The following is a 16,276-nucleotide window of genomic DNA, read 5'->3' on the forward strand; positions in this document are numbered from 1 at the left end:
GGTGGAGAAGGGCCCCTCTGGGTGGCACTCTGGGAAGCATGCTGATGGGGGGAAGCCCTGTCATTATTCCCTCCACAGCTGCAGCTCGAAGCTTTCCCAGCTGTGTGCTCCTACAGCGGCTCCACCAAGTTTAAAACAGGCTTCTCTTGACATCGTTTCTCAGGTCGAGGGCCACCCCAGCTGGACTGTAGAGATATCAGGGACCAGGTAGTTTTCGGACAGTCGACAATTCACTAAAATACATCTGACTCCCTTGGTCTCCCAACAACAAAGGCTTTTCTTTGGGTGAGGGAGGTGGCCTCGTCTCTCCCTCGCTGTGGGTTTGGGTGGGGGACCCCAACTCAGATGCCACAGGGGCCAGGTAGGAACCCACGCTTGAGGATGGCAGGAGGGGACCATGGCAAACTGGGGTCTCCATTGCTGTGGGCGATAGCAGATGGGAACGATGGCTCAATACTGCCAGGAAATGCTCAATTTTCACAAAAAGCAGAAAATTGAGAATTTTTTTTTTTTAATGTGAAATTCTCTTACTTAAAATAACGGTCATTTATTCTAACTTCAACCCACAGCAAGACACCCACCACCAAGCCTGCCCCAGAGAGAACACACAGCCGGCCACAAGGTGTGAGGAAGCCAACTTTAGGAGGCAGGGGTGGGGCTGAGGGCTGACAAGGACCCTCTGTTGGGGATGTTTCTTCTTAGGTGCTGGCCGGATATTTATTTTTCATCGTGGTCACACTGCAGCTTTGCAAACCTTTCCTGTGTTTGTGGTGTTTACCTGTTTAGGAGCCCTGGGTCCCAAGTAACAAGCTCAAGCTTTACTTTTGCAGTCTCCCTTGCAGCGGGGTGAGTGAGCACATGATCAGGCTCACCCATTCAGGAGTGTCTGCTGCAGACCTCCCTCGGGATGGGAGCCAGGGATGCGGGTTAGGAGGCAGAGAACTCCAGGAGGCTGGAGCATTTCAGAAACTGTACCCCTCCAAGCCTGGTTTATAGACTCTTGAGCTGCAGAAGATCTTGAACCAAATGCTTTTCTAACGAAAGTGGCCAGGTGGGGCTCTTTGGTTTGCATCTGAGATTCCTGACTGACACAGGTGCTTTGAAGCCAGACAGGGTGAGCAGTCACTTAGCATGCAGATTAAGACTCGAAATCATCTTTAATTACTAGTCCTCCACCCCATCCTGGGACTTGGGGTCTCAGACAGTAAAGAATCCACCTGCAATGCAGGAGACCCAGGTTTGATCCCTGGGTTGGGAAGATTCCCTGGAGAAGAGAATGGTAACCTACTCCAATATTTTCACCTGGGAAATTTCATGGACAGAAGAACCTGGTGGGCTACAGTCCATGGGGTTGCAAAGAGCTGGACACCACTGAGGGACTAACACACACACACACACACACACACACACACACACACACACACACACACACACACACACCATCCCACTCTTCATGTAGAGCTGACCTTCTAGGGTGATGGCAAGGTGGAAACCAAGTGAGAGGGCACACGAGGAGTGTGTCTGTGTGGAGTTTTCTCTCTGCTGGGGCCCTTGGAATAAAATCTGTGTTGTCATGCAGATCTGATGGCCAGGCGTGAGCACTAGCTCTTGAGGGCAAAACAGAGGCGGGTAAGACAAAAACCCGCCTTGTGTCCTCCAGTTGTAGGTGACTCTAAAGAGGCAGTCACAGCTGGATGTCCTAGCCGATTCCATGATTGAACGCCTGGGAGGCCCATGCACACTCAGTGGGCTGGCTGACAATGAATCTCTCTCGCTGACTGGTTTCCACGTTGGGTGCTGGTTAATAAAGAGACAGCCTCCTGGAGGCCCCCATGTTTGGTGGGTGGCTGGTTTCGCTTTCAGGGTGAGTTAGACTCAGCCCGTTGTGAGTCCTCCCACTGCACAGAGTCACAGACCCAGCCTGACTTGTCTGAACCAGATCAGTGCATGCTCTGCTTACCAATTCCTCCTTCCCTGGGGAAGACTTGCACCCCCCTCACTCCTACCCGGAGGGAGTTTCTACCACATGCCAGGGGTTCTGGGCAGGGACCAGGGTGTGTGTGAGGGTAACAGGGAGCCTCAAGCACTAGCTGACCCCTTCCCACCTTCACGCGCCTCCTCACACTCTGCCCAGCAGTCAAACCACCAACACCCCCACCCAACACCGGGCTGGAGCTGAGAACACATGTATCTTCTCTGCGATTCTACTTCATTTCAGTCCTGTCCCTCCTCCCAGGCCAGGGCACCTTCCAGGGGACACAGGCTGGGAATCTAGGGACCTGGGTTTGAGTCCCAGCAGCGCCCCCAATCCCTGAGTCACATGTCCTCCCCTGCGGTAATCACCACTCTGGGGCTGCGGACCATAGGAACAGGCTGTGGCTAACTCAGGAGACACAGAAATGAAAGGATCTGGAGTGGTTCCGAAGACCAAGACCTCAGGGGAGCAGATTCCAGACCAGCTGCAGGGACCTGGCTGCAAAGATGCCTTCGAGGCACCAAACTCCAGCTGTTTCCTGGCTTCATTCCACTCCTCTTCAAAGAGTACCATTGGCTATGATGAGGCCAAATGGCCACCCCTTGGCTGGAGAGGTTGAATGGGGTACTTTGATTGACAGCTTGACCAAGCTGTCTAATGCAGAAAGTTAATCTCTAAAGAGAAATGAGTGATGTTACCAGAAACAGGGGGCTAGATGATGCTGAATAAGCAAGAACTAAAAGGGTCAGACCACTCCTCTTTGGGCCCAGCCTCCCAGCCCTACAAGGACAGGATCAGGTCAGACGAATTCTTCCAGGAAAGGCATCCTCTGATTGGAGGAATCCGAACCAGGCACCTTGCTTCCCTGCTGGGATGGGGTGCAGGGGGGTGAGGGGGAAGCCACGGGGTGGTGGGAGAGGCTCTTCTCAGCCCTCAGAGGGAGCTCCTGGCATGAGGGTGCATTGCACACCCACCCTGAAGCCTCCCTATTTAAGAGAGAACCAGGTAAGGTCAGGGCAGCTGCCTGAGTGGGAAGGAGGGATGCTTACCTCCTCCCCCACATGGGGCTTAAACCAGTGACCTTGATCTCGTGGGCCCCGGGGAGCTCATGAGCTAACCTGAAAGCAGCAAAGGATGAAGGGCCCCAGGCTGCATCACCCTCTCTCAGGGCAAGGCCGGAGGAACGCTGTGACTAGCTCGTTCCTCGGGGCCTGAAGCCGGGAAATAACCTAAACTGGAACTCAGTCAGCAACCGGCTGTACCCGCCAGGAGGCCCTTGCCTGCTCCTGACTGAGGAAGGTGATTTGTATACCCACTTTTCATGGGTCACCACATGGCACCCTCTGGAAACACCCTGTTAGGTAGAAAACAAAGACCGTGGGATGAGGGCGCCTAGGGAGGGGCAGGTCTCTAAGGCAGAGCTGAGTCAGATGCTCAGCCATCCAGGCCCCCAACACAGAGTTCTCTGTCTACAACCTCTTCGCTCTCCCACCCCCCAACCTCCACCTCTTCAGAAGCACCCAGGAACCCCAGCCTCACCACCACTGTCCAAGCCAGGACTCAGGGACCAGCCAGGCCTGGCCAGTGCACCAGAACCCGGGCGCGGTGGGGGGGCCTGGGCAGGGCAAGGAAGGAACCGAGGGGCACTTCCATCGAGAGGATGTGGCCGGGGGCTTCGGGCCTGCGGTTCCAGCCAGAGTGCTGCTGGCCCCTGGCTGAAGTCACCTGTGCCCTTCCCGCAGGAAGCAGGGGGCGGCGGGAGCGGAGGGGGCAGGGGAAGCTGCGAGGTGTGCGGTTAAGACTGTGAAGCGCACACCAGGGTGAGCCCGGACACTCGAGCGAGCGGGCCTGGTGAGCTGCTTCTGCCGCCAGGCCCTCTTCCTGTGTCTCTCTGCTCAGCTCTGTCCTGACACCTGCCCACCAACACCTGTCCCTCCTCAGCGCGCCGAGCACAGAGCACCAAGAAGGTTCAGAACGGCCGACCTCAGACAGCAGCAGAGGCACCAGCATCACCAAGGCTCCAGACAGCAGAGCACCGAGAAGGTGCACTGAAAGAGTCCAGAAAGTTCTCAAAGCCTTCTCTGAGAGGTACCAGGTACCAGAGCTGACGACACTGCCCCAGTCCCTACCGTGCTCCAGGCCCTGTTCTTAGTTTATGGGTGTTAAGTCCTAAATATGCCAAGTGAGGTTTGAGGTCCAACAAGCACCAGCATCCCCAGGTGCTTGTAAGAAATGCGATATCTCAGGCCCCACCCCAGACTGAATCTGAATCTGCATCTTAACCAGGTTCCCAGGTGATTTCTGCATACATGGAAGTTTGAGAAGCATCATACTAATTCATTTAATCCTGATAACAGCACTTGGTACCTCAGACAGTAAAGATAAGCACCTACAATGCAGGAGACCTGGGTTCAATCCATGGGTTGGAAAAATCCCCTGAAGAAGGGAATGGCTACCCACTCCAGTATTCTCACCTGGAGAATCCCATGGACAGAGGAGCCTGGTGAGCTACAGTCCATGGGGTCACAAAAAGTCAGACATGACCGAGCTAACACTTTCAGGTAGGTATTCTTATGATCCTCTTTTACAGATGAGGAAACTAAGGCACAGGTTAAATAGCTTGCCCATGGCCACACAGAGGGGTTAGTGCCAGGGCTGGGACTTGAACCCAGGTAATCTGGCTCCAGAGGACACACTCCTCACTGCTGGGAGGCCACTGCCTTCGGAATGAGAGGACCATGGGGATTCCAGTTACTGCTGGCCATTCGGCGCCTGTTCTATCTGTGCTGCCCTACCTTCCAGAAGCCACTCCAGCCTTTCCACTATTTTTCTGCCCCTCACCTGTCTAGGGAGAGTCTGAGTCATGGTTTTCTCAGGCACAGAAGGTAAGAACACCCACCAATTGCATGGACCATTCGTCAAGTATGTGTCATCCTGGGAGTTACGACCCTTACAAAAGATGCTCAGGATTCAAATCTGCCTCAGGGAGTCCAGGGCCTAATATAAGAGACAGAAAACAGGAATGGTCACATGTGTGAATATAACTTTATCTGGAGGTGTTCAGACACTCCCTGTGGCAGCCACACAGAGAGGAGGAAGCTTTGAGCCAGACCTTGAAGGCTGAAATGTCTAACACAGGACAAGCGTCAGCTTGAGTGAAGGGGTAGAGTGGGGTGTAGATACAGGTGTAAAGTGGCCTGCGTGGCTGAAGCAGGTGCATGGAGCTCAGCTTAAAGCATCCCTCCCATCCAACCCTCAACTGATGCCCAGCTCCCCTCCACAGCATCTCACCCAGAGTGCCCAGACTCCCTTGAATGCCCCCCTGTGATGAGGAGACCACTCCTTCCTATAGCGTGAAGCCCAGGCCATCTCTGATGTGCCCACAGATGTGTTCATTCTAGCCAGCACACCTGTGTACAGGTAGGTGTCCTTCAAGCACACCTGAGCTACACGGATCCAGCTGGTCCTGCTGCTACCTGGGGAGTAAGAGATGCCTAAATGCCCAAGACATCTGCTGTACCAGACAGGCCCCCAACCCTAGAGCCTTGAAGTGCTGGCTCTGTGGGACACCCTACCACAGTATTGACTAGCATAGGAAAGGGGCCCTTAGCATCTGGACTCCACCCTGCTTGGAAGAACCCTGAGGCTGGCATGTCCTCGCACACAGCAGGGAGCCCTTCTAGATGGGGTGCCCCCCAGGTGGTCTTTCCTGAAGGCACTGAGCACGCGCGTGTCGTAAGCACAGTCTGCTTGTCCTGGGCTGGACCGACTCTGACATGCGGTCCACCTACAATGCCATTGAACGCGTTGAACGCCCACTGCAGCCACGGGACCTCCATCTACCATGTCTACCACTAGATAGGAAGACACCCAGGGCTCCCTCGTAATCCGGATCTGAGCTCAGCTCAGCGAACCTAGAGTTGAGTTCTGAGCACCCACACAAGATTCCTTCCCTCCTTCCCCTCATTGCCCACCTCCTCCACGCTTGCCTCAGTACTTTGCACACAAAGGGCGCTCAGTAATTGCTTTAGAACATTTGAGTTAAGGGACTTTCCTGATGGCTCAGTGGTTAAGAACCTGCCCGGCCATGCAGGAGATGGTCACACTCCATGCCACATGCCAGAAGCCTGCGTACGGCATGGGCCACAAGGAAAGATCCCACGTGAGGCAGCAAAGATCCTGCATGCTGCAACTAAGACCCTACAGAAGTGAAATAGTAAATAAATGTTTAAAAAAAAAAAAAAAAAAAAGAACACGGAGTTATGGGCCCAGAAGTTGCCACCAGGGGGCGATGCGTGCCGCGCCCCAGCCTCCATACGGGAGAGGTGAGATGATGAAGGCAAGGAGGGCGATGTGTGCCTCTTCCCAGCCTCCACGCTGGAGCAGGAAGGTGAGATGAAGGCAAGGAGGGCGGCCCGAAGTGGACGGTGGCCTCTTCCTCCTGGGGAGCTCCAGGTGCCCACCAGACAAGATGGGGAAGCAAGCAGGGCCCGTCAATTCCAGGCAGGCAGCATGAGGGGAACCCAGGGAAAGAGAAAGCCGGGAGAATGACCCACAAGGGATCTTGGAGACTCTCAGATCTACCCTCTCCCTGTAGAGATGATGAGCCTGGGCCCAGAGAGGGGCAGATGTCAGCCTTAGGTCACACAGCAGGGTGGAGGTTTAAACCCTGCCCTCCAGCCTCCCAGAACCCTTCATCCCACTTAACCCCCAGACACAGAGAAGGAAGCTTAACTCAACGGATTCCTCACCTTCCTCTAGTTGGTACAGATCAGAAATGGGTTCCTGAGACAGCCCCAGGCCCCAGCCCTCTGCTCCTCCTATATCTCTTTCCCAAACACCTCCATCTCCAACCCTCACTACCCAAGGACTCACAGTCCTGAAGCTCTCGCTCTGACCCACCTCCTCAGCCCTCCATCTCCCTTGTTCTGCTCATCTGGCCATCATTCTGTCCCCCAAGTACCACTGCCAAGCCTTCAGGCTCAGCTGCTGTCCTCTTAGAATGAAAATCAGATAATATCCTGTCCTTGCTTGAACTACCTGCTGCCCAACAAAGGCTTCCTGCTGCACTTATGATACAACCTCACCTGCTCACCCTGCAAGTCTCAGCCTTGCTGCCCCTGCCCCTGCCTCCCTGTCAGCCCCTGGAGGGCTCTAAGCTCAAACCTGCGGGACCCTCATCATGCTCCCTCTGAGCTCCTACTACAGTCTTCCCAGACCAGCCTCACCCCATCTAAAGCTGACATGTGCCTGCTAAGTCCTGGCACCCACCTGTCTCCCCAGAGCACTCACTCTCATTTGTAATTGGCTGGACATTGAGGAAGGATTTGCTTGGGATCTATCCTCCTGGCTGGACTGTGGCTCCTCAAGATCACAGGTCAAGTCCATGGAGTCCCATGGGTTCTCTGGCAACTAAAGTCCTCTGTGACTCAGGGAAGGTGCTCAGATTGTAGTTATTGAAAGAACTGATGGATGGAGGTGATAGCTTATGGTGAGCAGTCTCAGATTTGTGATCTCCGAAGGAGAGGATTTCGCTTCAGGACCGAAGACATGGCTCCAGTCACTCAGAGGTTTGCAGAAGTTTCATTACAGTGAAAAAGAGATAGAGAAAGCTTCTGACATAGACATCAGAAGGAGGCAGGGAGCGCCCCGCTCACTAGCTGGGATGGGGCTTTATATACTTTATCAATTGGTTACTAACAATAGATTAAAAGAATGTTTCAAGGTTTTAAAAGTCTTAGTAGACCCACTCCCATAACATGTATTTTAGGATAACAGGATTAGCCAGAAGGTTCTTGTTAAAAAAGAGAAACATGTTCTTGAGCAAGATATATTGTTGTTATATAATCATTAGTACAGAGCTTAAGAAAAAACCTACCCTTCAGCAAGATGAGTTGTTTTGTTGTGTAATCACTAGCTCTGGGCTTAAAGAAAGTTAGTTATTAGGCAAAATAGATCATTGCCATAACTCAGAGCTTGAGAAAAAAAAGTCTTATGTAACTAAGATGAAGGAATGTAGAAACATTTGTCCCTTTCTCCTCCTTGAGGGCCCCAGACTCCTTATCAACCTACCTAAGAACAGTTCTCTCAGAGGGAGGGATGGATGAGGGATGTGGTGGTTGTTCAGTCGCTAAGTCATATCCAACTCTTTGCAACCCCATGGACTGCAACACACCAAGCTTCCCTGTCCTTCACTGTCTCCTGGAGTTTGCTCAAATTCATGTCCATTGAGTCGGCGATGCTATCCAAACTTCTCATCCTCTGCCGCCCACTTCTCCTCCTGCCCTCAATCTTTCCTAGCATCATCAGAGTCCTTACCAATGAGTTAGCTCTTGGCATCAGGTGGCCAAAGTATTGGAGCTTCAGCTTCAGCAACAGTCCTTCCAATGAATATTGAGGGTTGATTTCCTTTAGGATGACTAGTTTTGATCTCTTTGTGGTCCAAGAAACTCTCAAGAGTCTTCTTCTGAACCACAGTCTCAAAGCATTAATTCTTTGGCACTAAGCCTTCTTTATGGTTCAACTCTCATATCCATACATGACCACTGGTAAAACCATAGTTTTGACCATATGAACCTTTGTTGGCAAAGTGGTCTCTGCTTTTTAATACACTGTCTAGGTTTGTCATATCTTTTCTTCCAAGGATCAAGTGTCTTAATTTCATGGCTGCAGTTACTATCCATTGTGATTTTGGAGCCCAAGAAAATAAAATCTGTCACTGCTTCCACTTTTACCCCTTCTATTTACCATGAAGTGATGAGACTGGATACCATGATCTTAAATTTTTTGAACATTGACTTTAAAGTTAGCTTTTTCACTGGAGGGTGGAGGGATAGATGGATGGACTGAGACAAGGATGAAGGATGAAATGAAGGAAGGTCTTGGCATTGGGTTGAGAAAGGGTCTATTCATCCATTTATTGATCTAACAGTGATTTACTGAGTACCTACTGCCAGCATGTACTGGGCACTGTGGGTGTTACAGAATGCATGGGACTTGAAATCTGTCTAACTCAAAGAAGCATCTCTTAGTATGCAAGTAGGGCAAATATGCAAATAATAATAACAAAGGGAGTGTGTCAGTACAATAACCATTGGGTTAAATTTTCACAACAGTCCAAATATCACATGATAACAGTAAATACTATGTCTGATTCTAAATCTTTCAAGGTTTTATCTAAATAAAGTAGCAATGCAGGGGGAAAAAATTATTTTTCAGACTATATAGGCAATTTTGTCTTTAGAAAATGTGGTCATAATAAGTATAAGATGCACAGAGTAGGCCAGTTCAAATAAAACATATGCAGAGAGAAGAAAAACAGATCCTTGCTTGACTGAGCCAAGAAGGGAAGACCTTCTAGATACCTTCTAAACCTTCTAGTACGCCCTTAACCTCCCAAAATTCTAGACTTGTGCTCATTCAGTCAACAAATTTTTATCGAGTACCTATCATGTAGCTAGGTTCCTGGACTAACAGTATAGAACTTACAGTCTGGTGGGAGTGGGGGTCAGGGGAGACAATAGCAGTGGGTGGGCAGAGACAGTAAATGCAATAGTCAAGTAAATTCCATAAGGAGGGGCTTTCCTGGTGGCTCAGAGGTAAAGAATCCACCTGCAAATTCAGGAGACACAGGTTCGATCTCTGGTCCTATAAGATCCCATATGTCTCAGAGCAACTAAAAGAAATCAAAAGTTTGAGGTTTCAGGGTGGAGAGAGTGGAAAGAATCTCACTGACCACACACTAACTCACAAGCCCACTGGTAAGTCCCACCCCCTCTCTGAGCCCCTCTGTCAAACACGCCCACGTTACCACCCTGCAGATCACATCCAGTGAGTTAATGATGGTCAAAGGGTGCCATACCCACACTCCAAGGCCACCCCAGCAGCTGCCCCCAGTCTCTGCCCCCTGCCCAGGTTGCATCCCCACCTCAGCTCCCCATCAGTACCTGCAGGGACCGTCCTGAAGGCCAGGGGCTGGCTCCAGTGGCTCCAAACCTCATGCCTGCCAAGCTGGGGCTTGGCCCGCTCCTGAAGCTCATATTCCGTGCCTGGAGCGAGATTGTCCAGGGAGATCCATTGCTGGTTCTGCCTGAGGGTCAGCAGTGGGGTGTCCTGGGGCAGAGATAGGGCTGTCAGACCAGAGGGGCCTGCACTGCCCCCTCACTTCCTGTGGCAGGGCTGGCTGAGCATATGAGCAGAGCAGTGCCTTCCTTTATCCCCTCTAGCCATGCACCCTGCCCTGTCCCCCTCTCTTACAGAAAGACTCCCCAACTAACCACTTTGCAGGAGCCCCAAGAATCAGGGTCTTCCTGAACCCCTCCTCCTCACTCAACTTCAGTTTCCAAAGCCATCTGTCAATCAGCTGGTTCCACCTCCAGAACCTATTCTGGACCCTTCTCTCTTCCCTCCACTCCTTCCCCCTGCAGGTCTGAGCTCCCACGACCTCTGAGCCCCATCCAAGGTCTCCCTCCTTCCCTGCGCCCCATACCCCTGTGCTCTACGGCAGTCTCTTCTACACTCAGCCAGAAAGAGGGGCTTCCCGTAGACCTCTCCCCGCTCGGTGTCACCCTTTTTGCTTTTTTTCCAGCACACCAGACACACAGGCTGTGTTTTGCCTTTGCAGTGGTTTTTACTTCTGCCTAGAAGACCCTCGCCAGATCCCCAAAGGCTCAACTCCTGCTTAAGCCCCAGATCTCAGAAAGGCCTGGTCACTTGAGTCTGAAGGAGCCTGGCTCAGCCCTTCTCAACTGTGTTATCACAGTGAAATTTCATGAGAGTATGTAAAAACATTGCAGAGTCTGCTCCTCTCCCGCATGTGAGTTTCCTCAGAGGCAGCTTGTCCGACTCTCCCTCCATTCTCTCCCCAGCATCCAGCACGTAGTAGGTACTCAGGGAATGTTTGTTGAATGAATGAGCGAATAAAGGAATGGGTAATTGAATGAGTGGTGGTTCTGCAGTAAATAATTTGCCGTATGCAGGAGACCTGGGTTGAATCCCTGGGTCAGGAAGATTGCTGGAGAAGGGAATGGCAACCCACTCCAGTATTCCTACCTTGAGAATCCTGTGGACAGAGGAGCCTAGCAGGCTACAGTCCCTGGGGTCACAAAGCATCGGACACGTCTGAGTGACCAACACACAGTGAATGAGTAAGAGATCAACACCCATGGACGTGGACCACACTGGATTTGAGGAGGGAAGGGTGGCTGCCCAAGGCCTCTGGAATCTTTAGAGAGGAAGTCACCTGCCTCTTGGCTTTGTAAATCTTGCCTTGAATACAATACCAGCTGGATCCTTGGGGTGTCAGGGGACCCCAGAGGGAGGTGGTGGTGGGAGTGCGGGCAGTTCCAAGGAGCAGCAGGGGTTGATTAGGGGCTTCTGTGGTTTTGCTGAGATGAGGATGGACAGGGTGATGAGGACAGGGAGGAGTCAGGGCAGGTGGAACGGAGCCAGGTACTCACCTCCCAGCTGTGGTCGGCGTACCTTAACCGGGCCTCGAACTCCACGTCATTTTGGATGTAGTGGGATACCTGGGAGACGGTCCAGGTTATGTTGCACCTATGGGTCTCTACGTGGACGACTTGGAGTGAGTGGGGTGGAACCAGATGAACTGGAGACAGGAGAGAGACAAAGGCAGAGAGAACAAGCTTGGGGGATGCCACATGCTGATGCTAAGATGAGAAAGCCGAGCCGAGCTCCCACCTCCACCTTTGTACCTGCTGTTCCTCCCTCCCTATGTTCTCTTCTCCCAGGGATCAGCAGGTTCCTGCTCAAATATCACCCATACAGAGAAGCCTGCTCCAACTACCCACCACTCTCTGTCCCCCTCGCTTGCTTCATTTTTCTACCTAGTACTTATCATCATCTGACATATTAAATATCTACTTCTGATTCTTTATTTGTTTTCTGTCTCCCCCACCAGACTGAGGTCTCTGAGGGCAAGAACTTGATTTTCTCAAGTATTCTTGGTGCCTGGACCATTACCTAGCACGTGGTGGGCACTTCATTAGATATCTGTGGAATGAATGAATCGAGGCAGGCTTTCTCTGCATTCAGATCTGATCAAAGAGATTTATCTGGATCATCTCATTTATTGAATTTAATTCTACTTCATCACTCTTATATGAATATAAGATTGTATGATTCTGAAGTTCAATTGATCTTAATTTTTATACTTCTGAGACTCTGTAGAACTCCACAAATAATTAGCAAATGTTTATTGAGCAAGTTCTAAACAATTTCTGTATCTTGCCTTATAGACCCCTATAGCAACCATGGTTTTGGTGTTGTTTAGTAGCTAAGTTGTGTCTGACCCCATGGATTGTAGCCCACCAGGCTCCTCTGTCAGTGGAGTGTCCCAGGCAAGAAAACTGAAGTGGACTGCCATTTCCTTCTTTGGGGATTTTCCTGACCCAGGGGTTGAACCTGCATCTGCTGTATTGCAGGTGGATTCTTTATCGCTGCACCACCACAGAAGCCCTATAGCAACCGCAGGCAGCAGGTAACTGGTTATCCCCACTTTACAGATGAGGAAACTGAGGTTCAGGCATGTTAAATGACCTGCAGTCAGAGTACACTCAGTTAATGCAGGATTGCATTTAGAACACTGGATCTCACTCTGTGTTCCCATCTCTTCCCTGGAGATGACCTCCAAGGCTGGAAAGGGAGGGGGATAGGCTGGAGGTGATGGAGGGCACTCAGTCATTCAACAAACTTTCCACCAGCACCATCCAGATAAGCCCTGATGTTGAGTATTCAGAACAGAGATGTAAGAATGGCAGAAGCTTTGCCCTCAGGGAAACTCACAGCCCAATGAAGGAGACAGACCCATTATCAGGCAGCAAAGACCCAGGACATAAACACCCTGAAAGAGGAGGTGATAAGGGCTCCAGGAGTCTGGGAAGGCCTCCCGAAGGAGGTGACTCCTCACTGAACTTGATGGGTGTGTGGCAATTTTTGGGGTGAGAAGAGCCTTCCAAGCAGGCTGAGGCTGCTTGGTGTGCAAGTGTTTAGAGTCATGGAAGGGCAAGCTGAGCCTGGAGAGCTGGCCCTTGGTGTGGCAGGAATATAAGCCACAAGAGGAGGCGTTCTGGAGAAGGAAGCCAGGCCAAATGACCTTGAACACCAGGGTAACTGTCCGGGACTTCATCCCAAGTTCAGGGGGTAGTGAGTAGGAAGCTGATAGGGGTGTGAACGCTGATAGGTAGAGACTAGTACTGGGTGATACCAGAGGGGAGACAGGGAGGGAAGAGCCCACCCTCCCCACCCCACGCCAGCTCCACCCTGGAGTCCTCACTCACTGTAATCAAAGGGCTTGATATCCTGGGTCATCATCTTCCTCCACTTCCCACCTTCAGAGCACATCACTGTCAGTTTCATCCACTCCGGTCAGTTTCTGAGCCTGCCAGGAAAGGAGGCTGGGGATGTAACTGCCAATAGCGGGTGTGGGGACGGAAAGGCTGCTGAGATGTGGATGGCAGGGGAAACCATGGCTGTAATAAGCTAGACCTCCTCCCTGACATCCTCCATCTAAGGCATGGCTTAGCAAACTTTATGAAAAGGGTCAGATAGTTAATATTTTTGATGCTGCAGGTCATATGATCTCTGTCACAACTATTCAATGTTGCCATTGTGGCTGTCCTGCGAAAGCAGCCATAAAAAAACAAGAGAGCAAATAGATGTGGCTGTGTGCCAATAAAACTTAATTTATAAAAGCAGTCAGTAGGCAGGAGCAGAGCTGAGCAGCCGACATCTCAATAACCTCAGATCCCTCCACCCGTGGGTCAGTCATCTGCTCTCGTGGATGCTACCTTCTTCCTCCTGCCTCCCCAGCCCAGGAAGCCCACTCTGCGGCAGCCCCTGACCACTGGGTGTGCTGGCACCTCCACCAGAAAGATGCTCCTCTGCACCCACCAGCCCTGCTGGCCTCCTCCTCAGCTCTGGCTACTCACTTCTGGAGATGGTCCTAGGACCAGATTGCATGCCCAGGATCCTGGCTTCACTGGTTGCAGCTTACAGGTGTGTCTCCACTGTTTTGTAGGAAAAAGCTCCTCTCTTTGAAGAAAAAGAGGGACCCCCTCAGAGCTGGCCTCAGGAGGGTCCCCATGAAGCATTACTGACCTGAGCCCAGGCTTTATACCAACCTCACCTGCCCCGCATCCCTTTGTGAGCCTCTGTCCCTCCCAGTCAAGCCCCAGGGCAGTGAAAGTGATCCAGAAACAAATCCGTTCAGGGCACATGGCCCTTCCCACCTAAAACTCTCCAAATTCTCCCATAGGGCTGAGGGTGTGGACAATCCTTGGTGGGCCCTCCAGAGGCCCTTAGAATCACCACCCACCTGGGAGCCAAGGTCAGAGCTGCCCTGCTGGCTGCTACCAGCAGGATGTTCCGATCAGTGCCCCTTCACGGATTCCTTCCCAGCTGGTGGGTCTCCCCAGTCCCCTGTCCCCACAGCTGTCCTAGGCATCTCACAAAATCCCAGATTACTCAAAAACTTTGGGGAACCCCATTCGGTCCTCCGAAATTCTCAAAGTGCAGAGTTCTTGAAGTCTGAGAGCTGCTAGTAGGATTTCAAGAGTTTAAAGTTCAGGATGGCAAGATCTCAGCACCCTGCAATTGTGTGTATTTGGCCATCAAGCCCACACGCACCTCTTAGGCTGACGGCTGTGCAAGCAGCAGGTGGTGGCCTGCAGGCCCTCATCATGGCTCCAGATGCAGGAGACGTTGGCTCTCGAGTTATAGAAGCATGTGATGTTGGAAGCAAATGTCGTGAAAATGTGGCGTGTGGGGCTGGCTGTAGGGCACCCATGGCCTTCAAGGGTTCGCCCGCCACTCCTGTCCCCATCAGGTGAGGAGATGCTCAATCCTGGTGGGCAGAGAAAGGGTTAGTGGGTCCATTTCAGAGAAGACAAAACTGAGTCCCACAGCCTGCAAACATTCCCAGACTGGTGGAGGCAGTGCAAGGACAAGAAGACATTGTCTTCCCGGGATTTGGAGAGGCCTGTGGGTACAGTGCAGACAGGATGGCTGAGGGAGAAGGTAGATACACAGTCTCTGGTCCCACTGGCCCTCTCCCCCACCTCCTGCTCCTGCTGACAGAGCTTCTGCCAAGAATCAGGGCTCTCAGAACAAGTTCTAGAAGGGCCTCGGCCTCCCTCCGGAGGAAAGCCCAGCTCTCCAGATGCCAGGGTCCTCACCGTTCACTGATGTAGATGCCTGAGGGATGGCCAGGGGCAAGAGGAGGACGAGGAGGGACAGGCAGCAGGACAGAGCCGGAGCCGCCATCACATCCACGGGTGGGGGCTGGGGAAGGGAGCCCTGGATGGAGGAAGAAGGGGAGAGAGCGTGAGTGAGCACCCAGCCACCCCCTCCCCCACCCAGGAGACAGGCTGGGCTCTGTCCTCCCGAGGTGCACCCATCGGCTCCCCGCCATGCCAGTCTCAGGGATTTTACACCTGCTGGTTCTGAAACCATTTACTTCAGATTGGGACTCAAACCCACGTGACCAGGACTCGAGCCCAGTCAAAATCCACGGTACCTGTGTTTAGGACCTAATGAAACTCAGGTTCTTGATGTCTCAAGAATGAGTGTAGGCGAGTGCAGACAGGAAGTGTGGCGTGGTTAGTTTTTACGGACTGGGTAATTTCATATGTAAATGAGTGGGAGGATTATTCCAACCATTTTTGGGAAGGAGTGGAGGTTTCCAGGAACTGGGCCACAGCCCACTCTTGGTCTTTTGCCTCTGGGTGTGTCATTTAGCTTGCTGATTGAGGATCAGGTTCTCATCAAGTCCTTTTATCTGCCATCTTGGACCCATTTGATTCTAATCAGCCTATGTTGTGTCCTTGGGCTATGTCAAAGTTGTGTCCTGCCCCTTTCCCTCCGGTTACAGTCCCTCTGCCCCACACCTGCTCTTTCCTTTCCTTTCCCTTGGAGATTCAGGGCCCCATGTCGTCATTGCTGAAAGGACTGAGTGGGCACAATCCTTGTTGAAAAGTTGGGGAAAATAAGGCCCAGAAGGAGGGGAGACCTGCTTACATCCACATAGAGAGGCCAGCGCATAGATGGAATTAGAGCTCACAAACTCAGGTTAGATCCCTGGGTCAGGAAGATCCCCATGGAGAAGGAAATGGCAACCCAAATCAGTATTTTTGCCTGGAAAATTCCATGGACAGAGGAGCCTGGCGGGTTACAGTCCGTTGGGTTGCAAGTAGTTGGCCACGGCTGAGTGACTGAACACAACCTCTCTACCTGACTGCTCGCTCACCCACACCAAAGCCATTTGTCAAGATGCTTTGAAACCAT

The 16,276-nt window shown here is 51.9% G+C and overlaps 2 protein-coding genes across 5 annotated transcripts in view; both read right to left on the reverse strand.

Annotated features, from left to right (window-relative positions):
• IL2RB (interleukin 2 receptor subunit beta) overlaps window positions 1-7,901 on the reverse strand; it is a 30,791-nt gene extending 22,890 nt beyond the window's left edge. For 2 of the 3 annotated variants that reach the window (XM_065939259.1, XM_065939253.1), the window contains exon 1: window positions 7,268-7,901. In XM_065939259.1, coding sequence (XP_065795331.1) covers window positions 7,268-7,363 — 96 coding nt within the window. In that variant the 5' untranslated portion in view covers window positions 7,364-7,901. Of the gene's footprint in view, window positions 1-4,874; window positions 4,973-7,267 lie in introns of all 3 variants that reach the window. The other variant, XM_065939267.1, reaches the window with a different exon arrangement.
• Window positions 7,902-8,016: 115 nt separating this feature from the next.
• On the reverse strand, window positions 8,017-15,575 carry LOC136159382 (interleukin-2 receptor subunit beta-like). Of its 2 annotated transcripts, XM_065921538.1 has the most exons (8): window positions 15,510-15,575; window positions 15,169-15,289; window positions 14,621-14,837; window positions 13,924-14,026; window positions 13,273-13,373; window positions 11,434-11,582; window positions 9,903-10,087; window positions 8,017-9,650 (listed from the first exon to the last, which is right to left on the reverse strand). In XM_065921538.1, the coding sequence occupies exons 5-8, from the start codon at window positions 13,349-13,351 to the stop codon at window positions 9,623-9,625; spliced, it is 441 nt and encodes a 146-aa protein (XP_065777610.1). In that variant the 5' UTR covers window positions 13,352-13,373; window positions 13,924-14,026; window positions 14,621-14,837; window positions 15,169-15,289; window positions 15,510-15,575; the 3' UTR covers window positions 8,017-9,622. The 2 variants fall into 2 exon arrangements, 1 of the variants encoding a protein (XP_065777610.1); XR_010661458.1 differs by lacking the exon at window positions 13,924-14,026.
• Window positions 15,576-16,276: the final 701 nt, after the last annotated feature.

The sequence above is a fragment of the Muntiacus reevesi genome, chromosome 1, assembly GCF_963930625.1.
Source record: "Muntiacus reevesi chromosome 1, mMunRee1.1, whole genome shotgun sequence".
Taxonomy (NCBI): domain Eukaryota; kingdom Metazoa; phylum Chordata; class Mammalia; order Artiodactyla; family Cervidae; genus Muntiacus; species Muntiacus reevesi.

What these genes read in the sequence shown, in the direction of transcription:
- LOC136159382 (XM_065921538.1), bottom strand. Translation starts at nt 13,351, where the DNA reads ATGAAACTGACAGTGATGTGCTCTGAAGGTGGGAAGTGGAGGAAGATG. An exon ending in TATCAAGCCCTTTGATTACA is followed by an intron (nt 11,583 to 13,272) that starts GTGAGTGAGGAC and finishes TCCTGTCTCCAG; the next exon opens with TTCATCTGGTTCCACCCCAC. An exon ending in GGTACTGATGGGGAGCTGAG is followed by an intron (nt 9,651 to 9,902) that starts GTGGGGATGCAA and finishes GATTTCTTTTAG; the next exon opens with TTGCTCTGAGACATATGGGA.